This window comes from Mercenaria mercenaria, chromosome 16 (genome assembly GCF_021730395.1).
Source record: "Mercenaria mercenaria strain notata chromosome 16, MADL_Memer_1, whole genome shotgun sequence".
Lineage (NCBI taxonomy): Eukaryota > Metazoa > Mollusca > Bivalvia > Venerida > Veneridae > Mercenaria > Mercenaria mercenaria.
Window position 1 is genome coordinate 624,343 of NC_069376.1, and position 17,762 is coordinate 642,104.

Below are 17,762 nucleotides of genomic sequence, written 5' to 3' on the forward strand. Positions count from 1 at the left end.
TAACATGCGTGTTGTACTACAGAAAAGTGGTCTTGATATTTCCCTACGACTACTAATGAAAAAGTTGCAATATAAGTTTTATCAAAATCCCTCCATGCATGAAGAAGATATGCTTCGGTCAATGTCTGTGGACGCTGCACGCCCAACCGCTCGTCAGGGACGTTCCCATAGTACGTCCCGTTTTTCAAAAGGGCGTGAATAAAGTAGGCACCATATTCAAGGGGTGATTAAACAATATCCAAAGCTTTAAAAGCGGGAGTATTGGAACCACTCAGACCGAAATGATCAAGCTAAAAAATTAAACAGTACACTAACACAACATAAATGCTGTCCTGAACGATCTGAAGAGATCGAAATACAATAGCTATGTTTGAAGGTACGTGTAGACACACGTCGCATGCTTTTATAATCATACTGAACTAGAAGTGTATAGATTTATCAATATGAACTTTAACTGTCTTGAACTAGTAATTGTTTTTCTAGGTAAGATTGAAAAGGCTTACTGAAATATCAGAGTATGTATATAATGGTATACCAATTGAAATATAGCAGCCATTGAAGCATTCGAGGTAAATGCTATAATATTTGCCGAAGAAGAAACAAATGCTTCATATGAAATCATTTTAAGTGACACAGAAGCTATCCTGTTAAGTTCTGCGTTAAATATAAGGATTCAAGTTATTAGAATCAAAAGCAAAATGTTTAGCTGGAATTTACAAATTCTCACACGTCTTGCCAAAATGCTTGAGGTTATAAAGAAAATGCACTTACCCTTTTTTAAGTTGTTGTATATATCTTCTTTTCTATCTGTTTTTGATTTCTCAATCTGCTTTAATGCTTCATCCGTTTCTAAATTAATTTTTGTTACTCCAGCTTCGGCTACTGTCTTCACTGCTTTCACACCTTCATCTTTGGCTTCCTCTAATTGTTTAACTGCTTTACCAGCTTCTGATGAAACCATTTTCACCTTAGTACTGGCTTCCCCTTTTAACGTATTTATTCTAGCACTGGCCTCTGCTTTCAACCGTTTAACTTCTTGATCAGTCTCTTCTGTTATCTTCCTCTTAGCATTATCAGTTTCTGTTGAAATTTCTTCTATTCCAGAATCAATTCTCTGAACTCCTTCGATGACATTTTTCGCAATAGTATCTCCTTCTGTCGCCATAATCTTCAATTGTTTTCCCGCTTCAGCTTGTACTTTTTTAACCGCTTTCTTTGTTTGCTGTTCTATTTCATCGATTGCAGATTTTAATGCTTTATCTAGTTGAGACATTGAAACTTTCCCATGTCTGTCAATAGCACCGAGATATGTTTTTGTGAGTTTAATAAGTTGAAACTTTTTTCTTTCAGCATCCTTCTTGAAAGCATCTTTTGAAGTCTTTATTATATCTTGAACTTCGTTACCAACATCATCCAGCACTTTCCGGACATCGTCTCTGCCAACGACTAAGGTATCATTTTGAAGCTAAAATAGATTCCAAATGATTATAGCCAGATCTCTAAAGATAATGATTTTTATTTAACTTCATTACATTTTTGATAGATACATTTGCACCTTAATAATTATTACAATACTACCTGTAACAAGAGGGCCAAGATGGCCCTAGGGCGCACACCTAAGAAACACACCATAACAGTGTAAACATGTTTGACCTAGTGATTTCATGGAAACAAATATTCTGACCAATTAACATTAAAATTGGAACGAAAACCTTGAGTAAAAACAAGTATTTCCTTTGATTTGACCTAGTGACCTAATTTTTGACACCAGATGATCCATATTCGAACTTGACCTAGACTGTATATAGGCTATCATTCTGGACAAATTTCACGAAGAAAAATTGAAAAATACAGCTTCTGTCGCATTCACAAGGTTTTTCTTTGATTTGACCTAGTAACCTAATTTTTGACCCCAGACAACCCATATTCGAACTTGACCTAGATTTTATCAAAGCAACCATTCTGACTAAATTTTATGAAAATCCAGTGTAAATTGCAGCCCCTATTGCATACACAAGGTTTAGACTTGATTTGATCTTGTGACCTAGTTTTTGAACCCAGAGATACCATATTCAACCTTGACCTAGATTTCATCAAAACTATCATTCTGACAAAATTTCATGAAGATCAGTTGAAAAATACAGCATCTATCACAAACACGAGGTTTTCCTTTTATTTAACCTAGTGACCTACCTTTTAACCCCAGATGACCCATATTCAAATTCTACCAAGATTTCATCAATGCAATCACTCTGACTTACTTTCAGGAAGATCAATTGAAAAATACAGCCTCTATCACATACACAATGTTTTCTTTGATTTGAGCTAGTGACCTACTTTTTAAACCCAGATGACTCATATTAGAACTTGACCTAGATTTTATCAAGGCAACCATTCCGACCAAATTTCATGAAGATCAATTAAAAAATACAGCCTCTATCGCATACACAAGTTTTATCTTTGATTTAACCTAGTGACCTACTTTTAGACCCCAGATAATCCATAAACTAACTCAACCTAGATTCCATCTAGGTTATCATTCTGACCAAATTTCATGAAGATCAATTGAAAAATGCAGCCTACATCGCATACACAAGGTATTTCTTTGATTTAAACTAGTGACCTACTTCTTGACCCATAATGATCCATATTCAAACTTGACCTAGATTTCATTAATGCAATCATTCTGACCAAATTTCATGAAAATCAATTGAAAAATACAGCCTCTTTCGCATACGCAAGGGTTTTCTTTGATTTGATCTAGTGTCCTAATTTTTGACCCCACATGACCCATATTCGAAAACAACCTAGATTTCATCTAGGCAATACTTCTGACCAAAATTCATGAAGATTAATTGGAAAATACAGCCTCTATCGCATACACTTTTTTATTTGACCTAGAAACCTAGTTTTTGACCCCGGATTACCCATTTTCAAACTCGGCCTAGATTTCATCAAGGTAATTATTCTGACCAAAATTCATGAAGACTTATTGAAAAATACAGCCTCTATCATATGCACAAGGTTTTTGTTTGATTTGACCTAGTGGCCTAGATTTTGACCCCAGATCACCCATATTAGAACTTGACCTAGAGTTCATCAAGACAATCATTCTGACCAAGTATCATGAAGATCAATTAAAAAAAAACAGCCTCTATCGCATACACAAATTTTATCTTTGATTTGACCTAGTTACATACTTTTTGACCCATAATCAAATTTAACCTAGATTTTATCTAGGTAATCATTCTGACCCAATTCCATGAAGATCAATTGAGAAATAAAGCCACTATCGCATACACAATGGTTTTTTTTGATTTGAACTAATGACATAATTTTTGACCCCAGATGACCCATATTCTTACTTGACCTAGATTTCATCAAGGCAATTATTCTGGCCAAAATTCAAGAAGATCAATTGAAAAATACAATCTCTATTTCATACACAATGTTTTTCTTAGATCTGACCTGGTGACCTAGTTTTTGATCCCAGATGGCCCATTTTCAAACTCAGCCTAGATTTCATCAAGAATATATCATTCTGACTAAAATTCATGAACATAAGTTGAAAAATACAGTCTCTTTCGCATACATAAGCTAAATCTTGACAGACGACAGACAGACAGACGACGGACGACGGACATCGAGCGAGCAGAAAAACTCACCTGAGTATTGCTCAGGTGAGCTAAAAATATATACCTGATGATATTATTTTTGAAAATTTATTTAAAATATTTGAGACTATATATAAAACCTAGATATTTGTAAAATACTAGTATTACTACAAAAAGCAAATCTCTCCCAGTACTACATCATTTAAAAATGAAGATTAATAGATACACAATATTTGTCAATAGCAGAAATACAATTTGTTACTGACAGACACTATGACAAAATAGAGAAAAGCGGAAACTTAGTACTGTCAAACTGAAATAAAGGGAACACGTCGGGTCATTAAAAGTTTGATACTAACGAAATGCATGTTGATAAATATTCATTGAAGGTTTAAAAACAAGAAGGCCAAGATGTCATAGGTCGCTCACCTGAGTAACACACCATAGTAGTGTAAATTGCTAATGATTTTATGTAGACAAATGTTCTGACCAATTTTCATTAAGATTGGACAAAAATGTGGCCTCTTGAGTGTATACAAACATTTTCTTTGATTTGACCTAGTGAACTAGTTTTAACCCCATATGGCCCAGATTCGAACTTGTTCATTTGATGAAAACAAACATTCTGACAAAGTTTCAGGAAGATTGGAGCAAAACATTAGCCTCCAGCGTACTTACAAGCTTTTCCTTTGATTTGACCGGGTGACCTAGTTTTTTTATGACTCTAGATGACCCAAATTCAAACTTGACCTAGAAATTATCCATACAAACATTCTGACCCAGTTTCAAAAAGATTGATTTGCAGAAAGAGTCTCTGATATTTGAAAAAAAAAACATACACAAAATGTACATTTTTTACTTTAGTCAAAACTATTTTAAGACGAGTTAAACCAATACTGAATCAAATTGTCGAAAAACTTGTCAGTTTAATTATTTCACAGGTCACTTTTCAAACAATTCAGTTTGAAACAAAAGTTTTAGATAACTCTATTTTACCATATAATGTGATGAATCTTTAAATGAATACAATTAACATTATTTAATTTAACTCTTATTCTGTGATTTTTAAAGGCCTGAAGCATTAAAATAAATAAAATCATGTGATTCCACGATTCGACTTAATTGTTATTTTCTTTACAATACATATATTATTGTGCTAAGATATCCGGTCCACAAATAAACAGGTTCTATAAAACAGTGTTATTGAAATATCAAATATTGATGTCTGTTAAGCTCATATTAAGTGAATTGTCTAATGAAAAAAGCAAAAAAAAAAAAAAAAAAAAAAATTACATGACACAATATATTATAGAATTCTGATTGTTTTACTTGATTACTTTACTTTTCAATGATAGTTAAAAAGAAATCTTGTTTTTACAGTGTATGATTTATCTTTTCGCAGTAATAAAACCTGTAGTAATTCGTGCACATTATTGTGGTCATTTTATTAGCTAATTCTTATTCAGCAGACACAACTTTAAAATGATACAAAAATTCATGGTGTCTTTAGGCACTGAAATGTTACCTATTTGTGAATCGGATACCTTAAAATTTCAACAGTATAAATATTACTGTAGTAATCTTAACAGTTTTATTTAATATACGTAATTTCGGAAGTATTAATTACTGTATATAATTTCAAAAGTACGTAATTTTAAAAGTATTAATTACTGTAAAGAGTTATTCCATGTACATGTATGCTTGGTACACATTCATGTTGCATATAAGAGGTATATATACATATAGTCAACACACTTCTGTTTCTGTAAAACAACTTGTGAAACTTACAGCTTTGAAAGATTCTTCCAAACAACTACAATTACACCTACCTGTAATAATTTCGCTTTAGCATCCTGCGCAGCTGTATTAGCAGACAGATATGCAGGATCTGACAGCAGATTCTGTAAGATACTAAAATAGTGTTGTAGATTTGTATCTTCCATCTCTAATTGTGGGCAATGTCGAACTGCTTTGCCTACCTCTCTACCCTGTAAACAAATATCACAAAAGAATGATTTCAGAAACAAAATACAACATGTGTATAAATAATTCAACTTGCAAATATTTATTTAAAGGGATGCATTTTTCATGTTTCTGTCGTGTTTTTGTTGTTTTTATGAAGACTGCAGCAAAATGTTGTCATTTTTCTTAAAAATTCGATAATACTTTAAGTGACAAGCCTGTTGTAAATAATCGTTAACGCTCAGTTTTCCATTCCACACTTCAAGGAAATTAATGTAAATCTTTAAAATATCTTTATAGTTCCTTTAGGATTTGAGACTGAGTGCGAAATGGTAGTGGTTATGTTGCGTATACATATGAAAATCAAACGATCTTGATCGTTTTACCTGTAAGTGTGATCTTGAGCTTTGAGTTTGTGGCCTTGGTCATAATAAAGAACATACATATACAGTCCTTTTATGGCGTTTTTTTGTAGCATGTAATTTAATTATCAATCTATGCATGGACAAATAATTGACTGGATTAAAAAAGAAGATGAAATGTTTGATCTCTAAGAGTGATTTGACCTTTGCGCCAAGGCCATGGATTTAAGAACACAACATTTTGTTACGAGGAGCATTTATGCCAAGTTATATTACTCGATTAATGGCAGTGTCACCAACCGGGTTAGTACAAGAAGGACCGTAGAAATTACTGACTAACGGACGGATAATGCGCACACAAATCACTTCTGAATTCAGAGGAAAATATATCTGACAATTTTATCTGATCAAACACATGAAGATTTACCTGTTCAAAGATGTTGTACGGTTTGGAAAGATCGTCGTGAATTTTCATTTGAAATGCTTCATAGTTCATAATAACACTGATGATTCCATTGAAATCTGTGTCTGCTGCATTTGTCGCATCCTTATATCCATCAGGTGGCATGAAACATTTAGCAACTTCCCAAGGATTGCTGCACCACTGGGTAGCATCAGTGTTTTTATAGGATGGACCATAGTATCGATGGGCACCCTGTATCTCGCTTTTGAAATTATGACATATTTTGTTAGGGCAGCCAGACGGGAGATATTGCGTGGCAGAATTTCTATGGAAGCTGCATTTCCCACGTCTTGCATTACAAATTCTATTCGTGGGGCAAACAACAACATTTTCTATGCAACAACTAGAACACGTGGTACCAGCAGGAAATCCATTGTTGTTGCAGATGTCGCTCAAACATTTCTGCTGGAACTGTTCTATTTCATCATGAACAAAAGGCTCAATACCTTGTTTAGTATATAGAACACCTAATCCAGCCTTAATCCAATTCTTGAATTTTGATCCCGATAGCTTTGAACTATACATTGGAGTAGCCATAGTATTTTTACACAACTGATGAACTAATGTAATCAAATATGTTCATTCCACACTGAATTTTTACACACTGAATTTTTTATACCTAAAAAGATAAGAAATGTTTCTTCGGAAAAGTCTATCTTTAGTGACTATCCTGCATTGTTTGAAACTGCGGCCTGTAGGGACGACGGTTGGAATTCTTATAGAAATTTCCCTGAACCAATGTCGATTTTTGCCATCATGGTCACCTGTCTGCAAAAGGAAAACAAAAATATACTATAAGAAAACTTTGTGTGGTAAAAATAGCAAGTTATCATTGATGTTGTTCTGGCATGTAATAAGACATTCTGGGATACCCAGTGAGACTTATTACTATTTAGTGATGTGTTGTTTTGAATACATAATTTGCTAGCGAAATAATTGGGAAAAAAAACAAACAAAACAAAATGCCCTTTATCGCTCACCTGAGAACCATTGCTTTTACCAAAAACAAAAAGAATGTTTTTTTACATGGTACAGATATGTAAAAATACACCTAAACATTGGAGGTACCATCCATGTTGTACAACAGGAAAGTGGTCTCAATTTTTCCCTACGGCCAATAAAAAGTTACTAAATAAGCTATTTATAGTAACACAAAAGGGACGTAATAAAAAAAAATATTGTAGGCAAACAAAAGAAGGATCTGCCAAATAAAAACAAGAGCACTGCAATGCAACGCAAATGCAGAGCAATATTCACATAAAACAAAGTCATATGACCCTTGACCCCTAAGTGTGACCTTGACCTTGAAGTGAGTCATCCGAAACATGCGTTCTGCACATCCTTTCAATGAGTGAACATTTGTGTCAGGTTTCTCTGAGATCCATCAAGGGGTTCAAGAGTTACAGAGCTGAAGGGAAATTGCTAACCAACACACAGACAGACAGACGGACACCGAGGCGATAACATAATATGTCCCTGCGGGCGTATAAAAAAGAATCGAGATCTTATGGTGATACAAGTTGTGTGCAAGTCTGGTTAAAATCAAATCATAAATGAAGCTGCTATTGTGCAGACAATGTCAAAATAGCCAATTTTGGCCCTTTCAGGGGCCATAACTCTGGAACCCATTACGGGATCTGGCCGGATCAAGAATGGAACCAAGATCTTTCGGTGACACAAGTTTTGTGCAAGTTTGATTAAATTCAAATCATAAATAAAGCTGCTATTGCGCAGACAAGGTCAAAATAGCTAATTCCGGCTCTATCAGGGGCCATAACTCTGGAAACCCTTATGGGATCTGGCCATTCAAGAAAGGAACCGAGATCTTATGGTGACACAAGTTTTGTGCAAGTTTGGTTAAAATCAAATCATAAATGAAGCTGCTATTGTGCAGACAAGGTCAAAATAGCTAATTTGGACCCATTCAGGGGCCATAACTCTGGAACCCATAAAGGAATCTTGCCAGTTCCAGAAAAGAACCAAGATCTTATGGTGATACAAGTTGTGTGCAAGTTTGGTAAAAATCAAATCATAACTAAAGCTGCTATTGTGCAGACAAGGTCAAAATAGCCAATTTTGGGCCTTTCAGGGGCCATAACTCTGGAACCCATATTGAAATCTAGCCAGTTCCAGAAAGGAACCAAAATCTTACAGTGATACAAGTTATGTGCAAGTTTGGTAAAAATCTAATCATAAACTAGAAAATGCTTTTGTAAAAAAGCGCATGTCTCCCCCAATGCAAAGTCTTATAGGCAAGAAGTCAATAGGGGTCAGGAGCGAAAGTCAAAAGAGACACTGATGGGTGGCTGCAATAGGGATCATCTACTTGGCATGTCCAGTCATCCCGCTAAATTTCAACACTCTTGGCCTAGTGGTTCTCACTTCACTGTTCAGGCTCCTGTGACCTTGACCTTTGATCAAGTGACCTCAAATTAAATAGGGGTCATCTACTCTGCATGTCCAATTATCCTTTGAAGTTTCGACATTGTAGGTCAATTGGTTCTCAAGTTATTTCCACAAAATGATTTTACATGAACAGGCCACTGTGACCTTGTCCCTTAATAGACCGACCCCAAAATCAATAGGGGTCATCTACTCTGCATGTTCAATCATCCTATGAAGTTTCAACATTCTGGGTCAAGTGGTTCTCTAGTTATTGATCGGAACTGGTTATCAATGTCCTGGCCTCTGTGACCTTGACCTTTAACGGAGTGACCCCAAAAACAATAGGGTCATTAACTCTGCATGAACAATCATCCTATGAAGTTTCAACATTCTGGGTCGAGAGGTTCTCAAGTTGTTGATTGGAAATGGCTTTCCATGTTCAGGCCCCTGTGACCTTGACCTATAACAGAGTGACCCTAAAATCGTTACGGGTCATCTACTCTGCATAACCAATCATCCTATGAAGTTTCATCATTCTGGGTCAAGTGGTTCTCATGTTACTGACAGGAAATGGTTTTCAATGTTCGGGCCCCTGTGACCTTGACCTTTAACGGAGTGACCGTAAAATCATTAGGGGTCATCTACTCTGCATGACCAGTCATCCTTTGAAGTTTCAACATTCTGGGTCAAGGGGTTCTCAAGTTACTGACCGGAAATGGTTTTCAATGTTCAGGCCCCTGTGACCTTGACCTTTAACGGAGTGACCCCTAAATCAAAAGGGGTCATCTATTCTTCATGATCAAACATCCTATGAAGTTTCATCATTCTGGGTCAAGTGGTTCTCTAGTTATTGATCGGAAATGATTTTCAATGTTCAGGCCCCTGTTACCTTGACCTTTGACGGAGTGACCCCAAAATCAATAGGGATATCTACTCTTAATGGCCAATCATCCTATGAAGTTTCAACATTCTGGGTCAAGTGGTTCTCTAGTTATTGATTGGAAATGGTTTTCAATGTTCAGGCCCCTGTGACTTTGACCTTTGACGGAGTGACCCCAAAATCAATAGGGGTCATTTACTCTTCATGACCAATCATCCTATGAAGTTTCAACAATCTGGGTTAAGTGGTTCTCTAGTTATTGATCGGAAATGGTTTTCAATGTTCAGACCCCTGTGACCTTGACCTTTGAACTAATGACCCCAAAATCAATAGGAGTCATCTACTCTTCATGACCAATCACCTATGAAGTTTCAACATCCTGGGTCAAGTGGTTCTCTAGTTATTGATCGGAAATGGTTTTCAATGTTCAGGCCCCTGGGACCTTGACCTCTGAAGGAGTGACCCCAAAAACAATAGGGGTCGTCTACTCCAGCAGCCCTACAATCCTATGAAGTTTGAAGGTTCTATGTCAAATGGTTCTCCAGTTATTGCTCGGAAATGAAGTGTGACATACGGACGGACGGACGGACAGGGCAAAATCAATATGTTTACCCCAAAGGGGGGCGGGGGGAGACAAAATAAAGCTGCTATTGTGCAGACAAGCTCAAAATAGCTAATTTTTGGCCCTTTCAGGGGCCATAACTCTGGAACCCATTAGGAATCTGGCCCGTTCCAGAAAGGAACCGAGATCTTATGGTGATACAAGTTGTGTGCAAGATTGGTAAAAATCAAATCATAAATAAAGCTGCTATTGTGCAGACAAGTTCAAAATAGCTAATTTTGGCCTTTTCAGGGGCCATAACTCTGGAACCCATAATTGGATCTGGCCAGTTCAAGAAAGGAACCGAGATCTTATGGTGATACAAGTTGTGTGCAAGTTTGGTTAAAATCAAATCACAAATGAAACCACTATCGTGCAGACAAGAAATTGTTGACGGACGGACGGACGCACGGACTGACGATGAACGAAGGATGATCACAAAAGCTCACCTTGTCACTATGTGACAGGTGAGCTAAACAAGAGGGCCACAATGGCCCTATATCGCTCACCTGTCATCATTGCATTTAAAGGACAAGAAGGTCAAAAAATCATAATCAAGATCAATCAAAAGAATCATCAGAAGATATAGATGAAATTTTCTTAAAGGTACACATATGTCAAAATACACTTATAAATTGGAGGTATCATCCATGTTGTACCACAGGAAAGTGGTCTCGGTTTTTCCCTACTGTCAAGAATAAAAAAGTTACTAAATAAACTATTTATAGTAACATAAAAGGGAAGTAATTAAAATAATTATTGTAAGTGAACAAAAGGATCTGCCAAATAAAAACAAGAGCCCTGCAATGCAACTCAAATGCAGAGCAATATACACACAAAACAAAGTCATATGACCTTTGACCTCTAAGTGTGACCTTGACCTTGAAGTAAGTCATCCAAAACATGCGCTCTGCACATCGTTTCGATGAGGTGAACATTTGTGTCAGGTTTCTTTGAAATCCTTTGAGGGGTTCAATAGTTACAGAGCAGAAGGGAAATTGCTAACCGACAGACAGACAGACGGACGGACGGACGGACACCGAGGCGATAACATAACACGTCTCTTAGGGTGTATAAAAAGGAATCGAGATCTTATGGTGATACAAGTTGTGTGCAAGTTTGGTTAAAATCAAATCATAAATGAAGCTGCTATTATGCAGACAAAGTCAAAATAGCTAATTTTGGACCTTTCAGGGGCCATAACTCTGGAACCCATTATGGGATCTGGCAAGTTCAAGAAAGGAACCAAGATCTTATGGTGACACAAGTTTTTGTGCAAGTTTGATTAAATTCAAATCATAAATGAAGCTGCTATTGTGCAGACATGGTCAAAATAGCTAATTCTGGCCCTATCAGGGGCCATAACTCTGGAACCCATAATTGAATCTGGCCAGTTCAAGAAAGGAACCAAGATCATATGGTATTACAAGTTGTGTGCAAGTTTGGTTAAAATCAAATCATAAATGAAGCTGCTATTGCACAGACAAGGTCAAAATAGCTAGTTTTGGCCCTTTCAGGGGCAATAACTCTGGAACCCATTATGAGATCTGGCTGGTTCAAGAAAGGAACCGAGATCTTATGGTAACACAAGTTTAGTGCAAGATTGATTAAATTCAAATCATAAATGAAGCTGCTATTGTGCAGACAAGGTCAAAATAGCTAATTTTGGCCCTTTCAGGGGCCATAACTCTGGCACCCATAATGAAATCTGGCAAGTTCAAAAAGGAACCAAGATCTTATGGTGATACAAGTTATGTGCAAGTTTGGTTAAAATCAAATCATAAGTAGAGTTGCTATTGTGCAGACAATGTCAAAATAGCTAATTTTGGCCCTTTCAGGGGCCATAACTCTGGAACCCATAATGGGATCTGGCCAGTTCAAGAAATGAACCGAGATCTTATGGTGATACAAGTTGTGTGCAAGTTTGGTTAAAATCAAATCACAAATGAAACCACTATCGTGCAGACAAGAAATTGTTGACGGACGGACGGACGCACGGACTGACGATGAACGAAGGATGATCACAAAAGCTCACCTTGTCACTATGTGACAGGTGAGCTAAACAAGAGGGCCACAATGGCCCTATATCGCTCACCTGTCATCATTGCATTTAAAGGACAAGAAGGTCAAAAAATCATAATCAAGATCAATCAAAAGAATCATCAGAAAATATAGATGAAATTTTCTTAAAGGTACACATATGTCAAAATACACTTATAAATTGGAGGTATCATCCATGTTGTACCACAGGAAAGTGGTCTCGGTTTTTCCCTACTGTCAAGAATAAAAAAGTTACTAAATAAACTATTTATAGTAACATAAAAGGGAAGTAATTAAAATGATTATTGTAAGTGAACAAAAGGATCTGCCAAATAAAAACAAGAGCCCTGCAATGCAACTCAAATGCAGAGCAATATACACACAAAACAAAGTCATATGACCTTTGACCTCTAAGTGTGACCTTGACCTTGAAGTAAGCCATCCAAAACATGCGCTCTGCACATCGTTTCGATGAGGTGAACATTTGTGTCAGGTTTCTTTGAAATCCTTTGAGGGGTTCAATAGTTACAGAGCAGAAGGGAAATTGCTAACCGACAGACAGACAGACGGACGGACGGACGGACACCGAGGCGATAACATAACACGTCTCTTAGGGTGTATAAAAAGGAATCGAGATCTTATGGTGATACAAGTTGTGTGCAAGTTTGGTTAAAATCAAATCATAAATGAAGCTGCTATTATGCAGACAAAGTCAAAATAGCTAATTTTGGACCTTTCAGGGGCCATAACTCTGGAACCCATTATGGGATCTGGCAAGTTCAAGAAAGGAACCAAGATCTTATGGTGACACAAGTTTTTGTGCAAGTTTGATTAAATTCAAATCATAAATGAAGCTGCTATTGTGCAGACATGGTCAAAATAGCTAATTCTGGCCCTATCAGGGGCCATAACTCTGGAACCCATAATTGAATCTGGCCAGTTCAAGAAAGGAACCAAGATCATATGGTATTACAAGTTGTGTGCAAGTTTGGTTAAAATCAAATCATAAATGAAGCTGCTATTGCACAGACAAGGTCAAAATAGCTAATTTTGGCCCTTTCAGGGGCAATAACTCTGGAACCCATTATGAGATCTGGCTGGTTCAAGAAAGGAACCGAGATCTTATGGTAACACAAGTTTAGTGCAAGATTGATTAAATTCAAATCATAAATGAAGCTGCTATTGTGCAGACAAGGTCAAAATAGCCCCTTTCAGGGGCCATAACTCTGGCACCCATAATGAAATCTGGCAAGTTCAAAAAGGAACCAAGATCTTATGGTGATACAAGTTATGTGCAAGTTTGGTTAAAATCAAATCATAAGTAGAGTTGCTATTGTGCAGACAATGTCAAAATAGCTAATTTTGGCCCTTTCAGGGGCCATAACTCTGGAACCCATAATGGGATCTGGCCAGTTCAAGAAAGGAACCAAGATCTTATGGTGATACAAGTTGTGTGCAAGTTTGGTTAAAATAAAATCATAAATGAAACCACTATCTTGCAGACAAGAAATTATGGACGGACGACGGACGGACGGACGGACGAAGGGCGATCATAAAAGCTCAACCTGTCACTACGTGACAGGTGAGCTAAAAACAAATAGTCATCAGAAAGGTGGTAGGTATAACTACTATGGCACAATATAAAATACTGAAATGCAGAACGTAGTGGTCTCTTTTGCTTTTGTCGGAGGTGAAGAAATTGGGGCACCACCAATAATAGCTTCCCTTACACATCATTTTTTGAAATCCTTTTGCCAACTGAATAGATCAAATCACCATCTAGACACACGTCTCCATTGTCCATGTGTTTCAACATTGTTTTATCAGCAATAAGGTATAATAATTTCAAATAAAACTCTAGAAATCTAGAATTGCTGTAATGTAAAGGGTGTGTAAAAAGTTTGTTCCTATTTTCACATAGGCTTCATTTTCAAATGAGTAGGCAAGTGTCACTGTAAGCTTAACATTCAGACAAGAACGCATATCAGTTTAAGAAAATTGAATAAAAATATTATAATTTAAGAACAAACTGGATACTTGTCTATAAAAAACATATGTATTTTGAAATAACTCAGTTTCGTAAAAGCAAATAATTTCACTGCCCTCATCCACTTAATTATACAGTTTACATGTACTGGTCACTTAAATAAATTAATGATTCTGGGGCTTAAGTAGCTTATAAGTATGTTCATCAGAAAATGAAAACGTTCAATCAATATTAGTTAAGAAATTTAAAAGCTGGCTCTTTTAACAAGAAAGTAGGTCAGTAGGCCAAGGTCACAGTCAAGTGCCATCATATCACTTGGGGTCATCAGGTAATTATAATTAAACAGTCTTGCAAATAGGATCAGATAATATTTTAAGTATTTTTCCTATATTACTCACATAATAACTAAGTGACTCCAGGGCGTGGCCTCTTTTAATCCCAGGGGCATAATTTGAATAATTTTGGTAGAGGACTACTAGACAATGCATCATACCAAATATCAAAAGCCTAGGTCGTATGGTTTCAGACAAGAAAATTTTTAAAGCTTTTTCCTATACAAGTCTATATAAAACTTGGGACCCCCAGGTCAGGGCCTCTTTTCACCCAAGGGGTACAATTTGAAACATTTTGGTTGAGGACCATAAGACAATGCTACAAACCAAATATCAAAGAACTAAGTGTTGTGGTTTCAGACAAGAAGACTTTTTTCCCTATATAAGTCTATGTAAAACTTGGGACCCCCGGAGCGGGGCCATATTGGACCCTAACACCCCAGAGTTCTATATGGAATTCAATTCTTTGAACAATTGTGAAAGGGGCCGCCCAAGGATATTTCCTGTGACGACTGGTGTAATTCTGCCCTGTGGTTTTCAAGAAGATTTTTTAGAAATTGTTGACGATCAACACACGACTGACGACATCAAGTACATCAAGCAGTCACAACAGTTCACATTGGCACTTCGTGAAAGGTGAGCTAAAAAGGACATGCACGATGAACGGCATATCCCCTCTCTTTGCGGAATTCAGAGTACGGTGTGCAATGCACTTTAATGTTATATGCGGAAGGTTGCTGGCCAAGTCTAAACTGGCCCGACCCAGGGAGCTGTGGGAATTGCTCCAATGGTATCGTTGGACTCGGTGAGTGTTTGAGTTTTAAGGACTGCCTTGACCTTGACATTCTGAAAAAAATCACGTTGAGATTATTATCGGATGACCTATGACCTTTACCCCTAGCAAATCGAGCTTAATCTGACTTGGCCTGTTTTCGCTATATACTGGCTTGTCCTTTGCAACAAGGTATTAAAATCGGACATAAGTTAATGAAGATATGTCGCATCTGGGAAGGCCCACCCCTTTATCAAATATATGAAGAAGTATGCATATTTCGCAAAAATATTAAGACAGTTCCCCAACAAAACCGGCTGCGGTAAAAAATATACATATTATATATCTGTTTAGACAATGTATAGATTTAACTTCGAAAGTTATTTCATTAAAATACGGCTTTTTTCCGCACGAAAAATACCAAAATGCAGCTTTTATCCTAAATTAGGTACAAACGGACAAACAGACGTTTTCTTTTTTATGTTACAAACTAAGAGATACTGTCATTTTCTATCAAAACAAGTTTTTATTTACAGTTATTTATCTATGAAAAAAAATTATATGCAGCTTTTCCGTATTTTACGGATAATACTTTAACTTGATCAAAATGGCTAATGTGGGAAACCACAAATTCAACCAATCAAATTTCTGCCAAAAGTTTGCCAAGTTGGCAGACACTGTCACATTGCTGCCACTTGGCAGAAAAATGGCAGGCTTTTGATTGGTTGAATTTGTGGTTTCCCACATTATCATTTTCTGAAAATACAACGTAAATCCCAATACAGCATTTTCAGAAAATATGTCAGCTATTTATAACCAGGTTTTCCGAAAATACGAGAAAACGAAAGTAAAGTTAAAAATCTATGTTTTTTAATTGTCCAGCATTGGTCAGTCCGGACCAAAGACTAAAGGTTAAATAAGGTTAAACTGTTTTGGTTGCGGTATTTTATATACTACTGGTGGCAGAATCTACCAGAAAGAAAGTAAGACTTGACAATAGTATTTCTTTAATAAAAAGTCTTTCTAACAGAAAACAATTTACTTTCAATAACGAATTAGATGATATTCTGGACAGCACTGACAAAGCAGTTACTTTGAGAGAAGCCTCTAAGGCTCACGATTTCATAGCAGAGGCCAAGGCTAAAATCAAGCATAGATTAATAAGCTAATTCGAATTGCTGACTCTTCTCCAGCCGGGTGGTCTACAATTCAAGAATATGAATTATATGACGTGGCTATTGATTCCGACGATGACCGCCGTATCAGAAAGGCTGAAGAAAGAGCTAAATCAAAAATCGAGAAAAATAAGAGTCTTTCTGTTAGTAAATCTGATACTTCTTCCAGTAATTTTCAGTCCTTTCGGAACTTTCGACGAGGAACCGGAAGTGCTTCAATGGCGGGAAGATTCACCAACAGAAGACCTGTCGTCTGCTATAAATGTGGTCAATCCGGGCACTTCGCTTCAGGATGCGGCGCAGATTTCACTTACAACAGACAACCAATGGGCCACGACAAAAGTAACGTCTCCGACATGGCCGGATGTCGAGAAAACGAAAATAAGCCTTGCTTGTCCACTGAAAAGAACTGAGTTAGAAGATTATATGTACGGATCTGATGATGTAGACAGATTTGCGAACGAATCAAATGCTAAGATAAGCCGGTATAATTCTCTGTTTTGGGTCCCCGGTACGGAAACAATTGACGCTTTCTCGGTCAACTGGGGTAAAGACAATAACTGACATGTTTTCAACAGCTAGATGGGAAGATGTACAGCAAATGTGTGAATCCTTAAATCGGCCAGGGCTATTTTCAGAAGTACAGAGCGCTGTCTTGTCCAGCAAAGAGACATCTACGTTAAATAATTATTCAGGATATTTAAAAAAAAAAAATCATCGATTGGTGTTCTGTGAGTATGCAGAAACATTTACCGGCAAAACCTTCAACAGTAGCTTTATACTTAGTTTCAGTAATTCATTCAGATTCCAAATGTAGTAAATCAAAATTAAACCAGATCGTTTACGCTATTAGTTGGGCTCACGAGACCGCTTGTTGTCTTAACCCATGCTCAGATAAATGGTTGCGGCTTTGTTTGAATGGTTGTATTCGGAAAATTGCTAAACCCGTCAATAAAAAAGAGCCTATTTCGTCGGACGTCATCTCACTTCTAGTGCAGCGATTTGCTTATGAGAATTGTCTTTTGGGTGATTTAAGGATTGTAACTTTATTTGTTCTAGCTTTTGCAGGATTTTTCAGAATTAACGGAGTTTTAAAACTTAAAAGATCAGATTTTTCATTTTTTGACTCTCATTGTAGTATACGTTTGGAAACCGATGTTTTACGTCAATGTAACGAAGTAATTATAGC

The 17,762-nt window shown here is 36.7% G+C and overlaps 1 protein-coding gene across 1 annotated transcript; it reads right to left on the reverse strand.

The window, feature by feature from the left end:
- Positions 1–285: 285 nt before the first annotated feature.
- LOC128549805 (uncharacterized) lies at positions 286–7,165 on the reverse strand. The gene is made up of 4 exons (XM_053527452.1): positions 6,366–7,165; positions 5,444–5,602; positions 772–1,465; positions 286–290 (listed from the first exon to the last, which is right to left on the reverse strand). Exons 1-4 carry the CDS (start codon positions 6,936–6,938, stop codon positions 286–288), a joined length of 1,431 nt encoding a protein of 476 aa, XP_053383427.1. The 5' UTR covers positions 6,939–7,165.
- Positions 7,166–17,762: the final 10,597 nt, after the last annotated feature.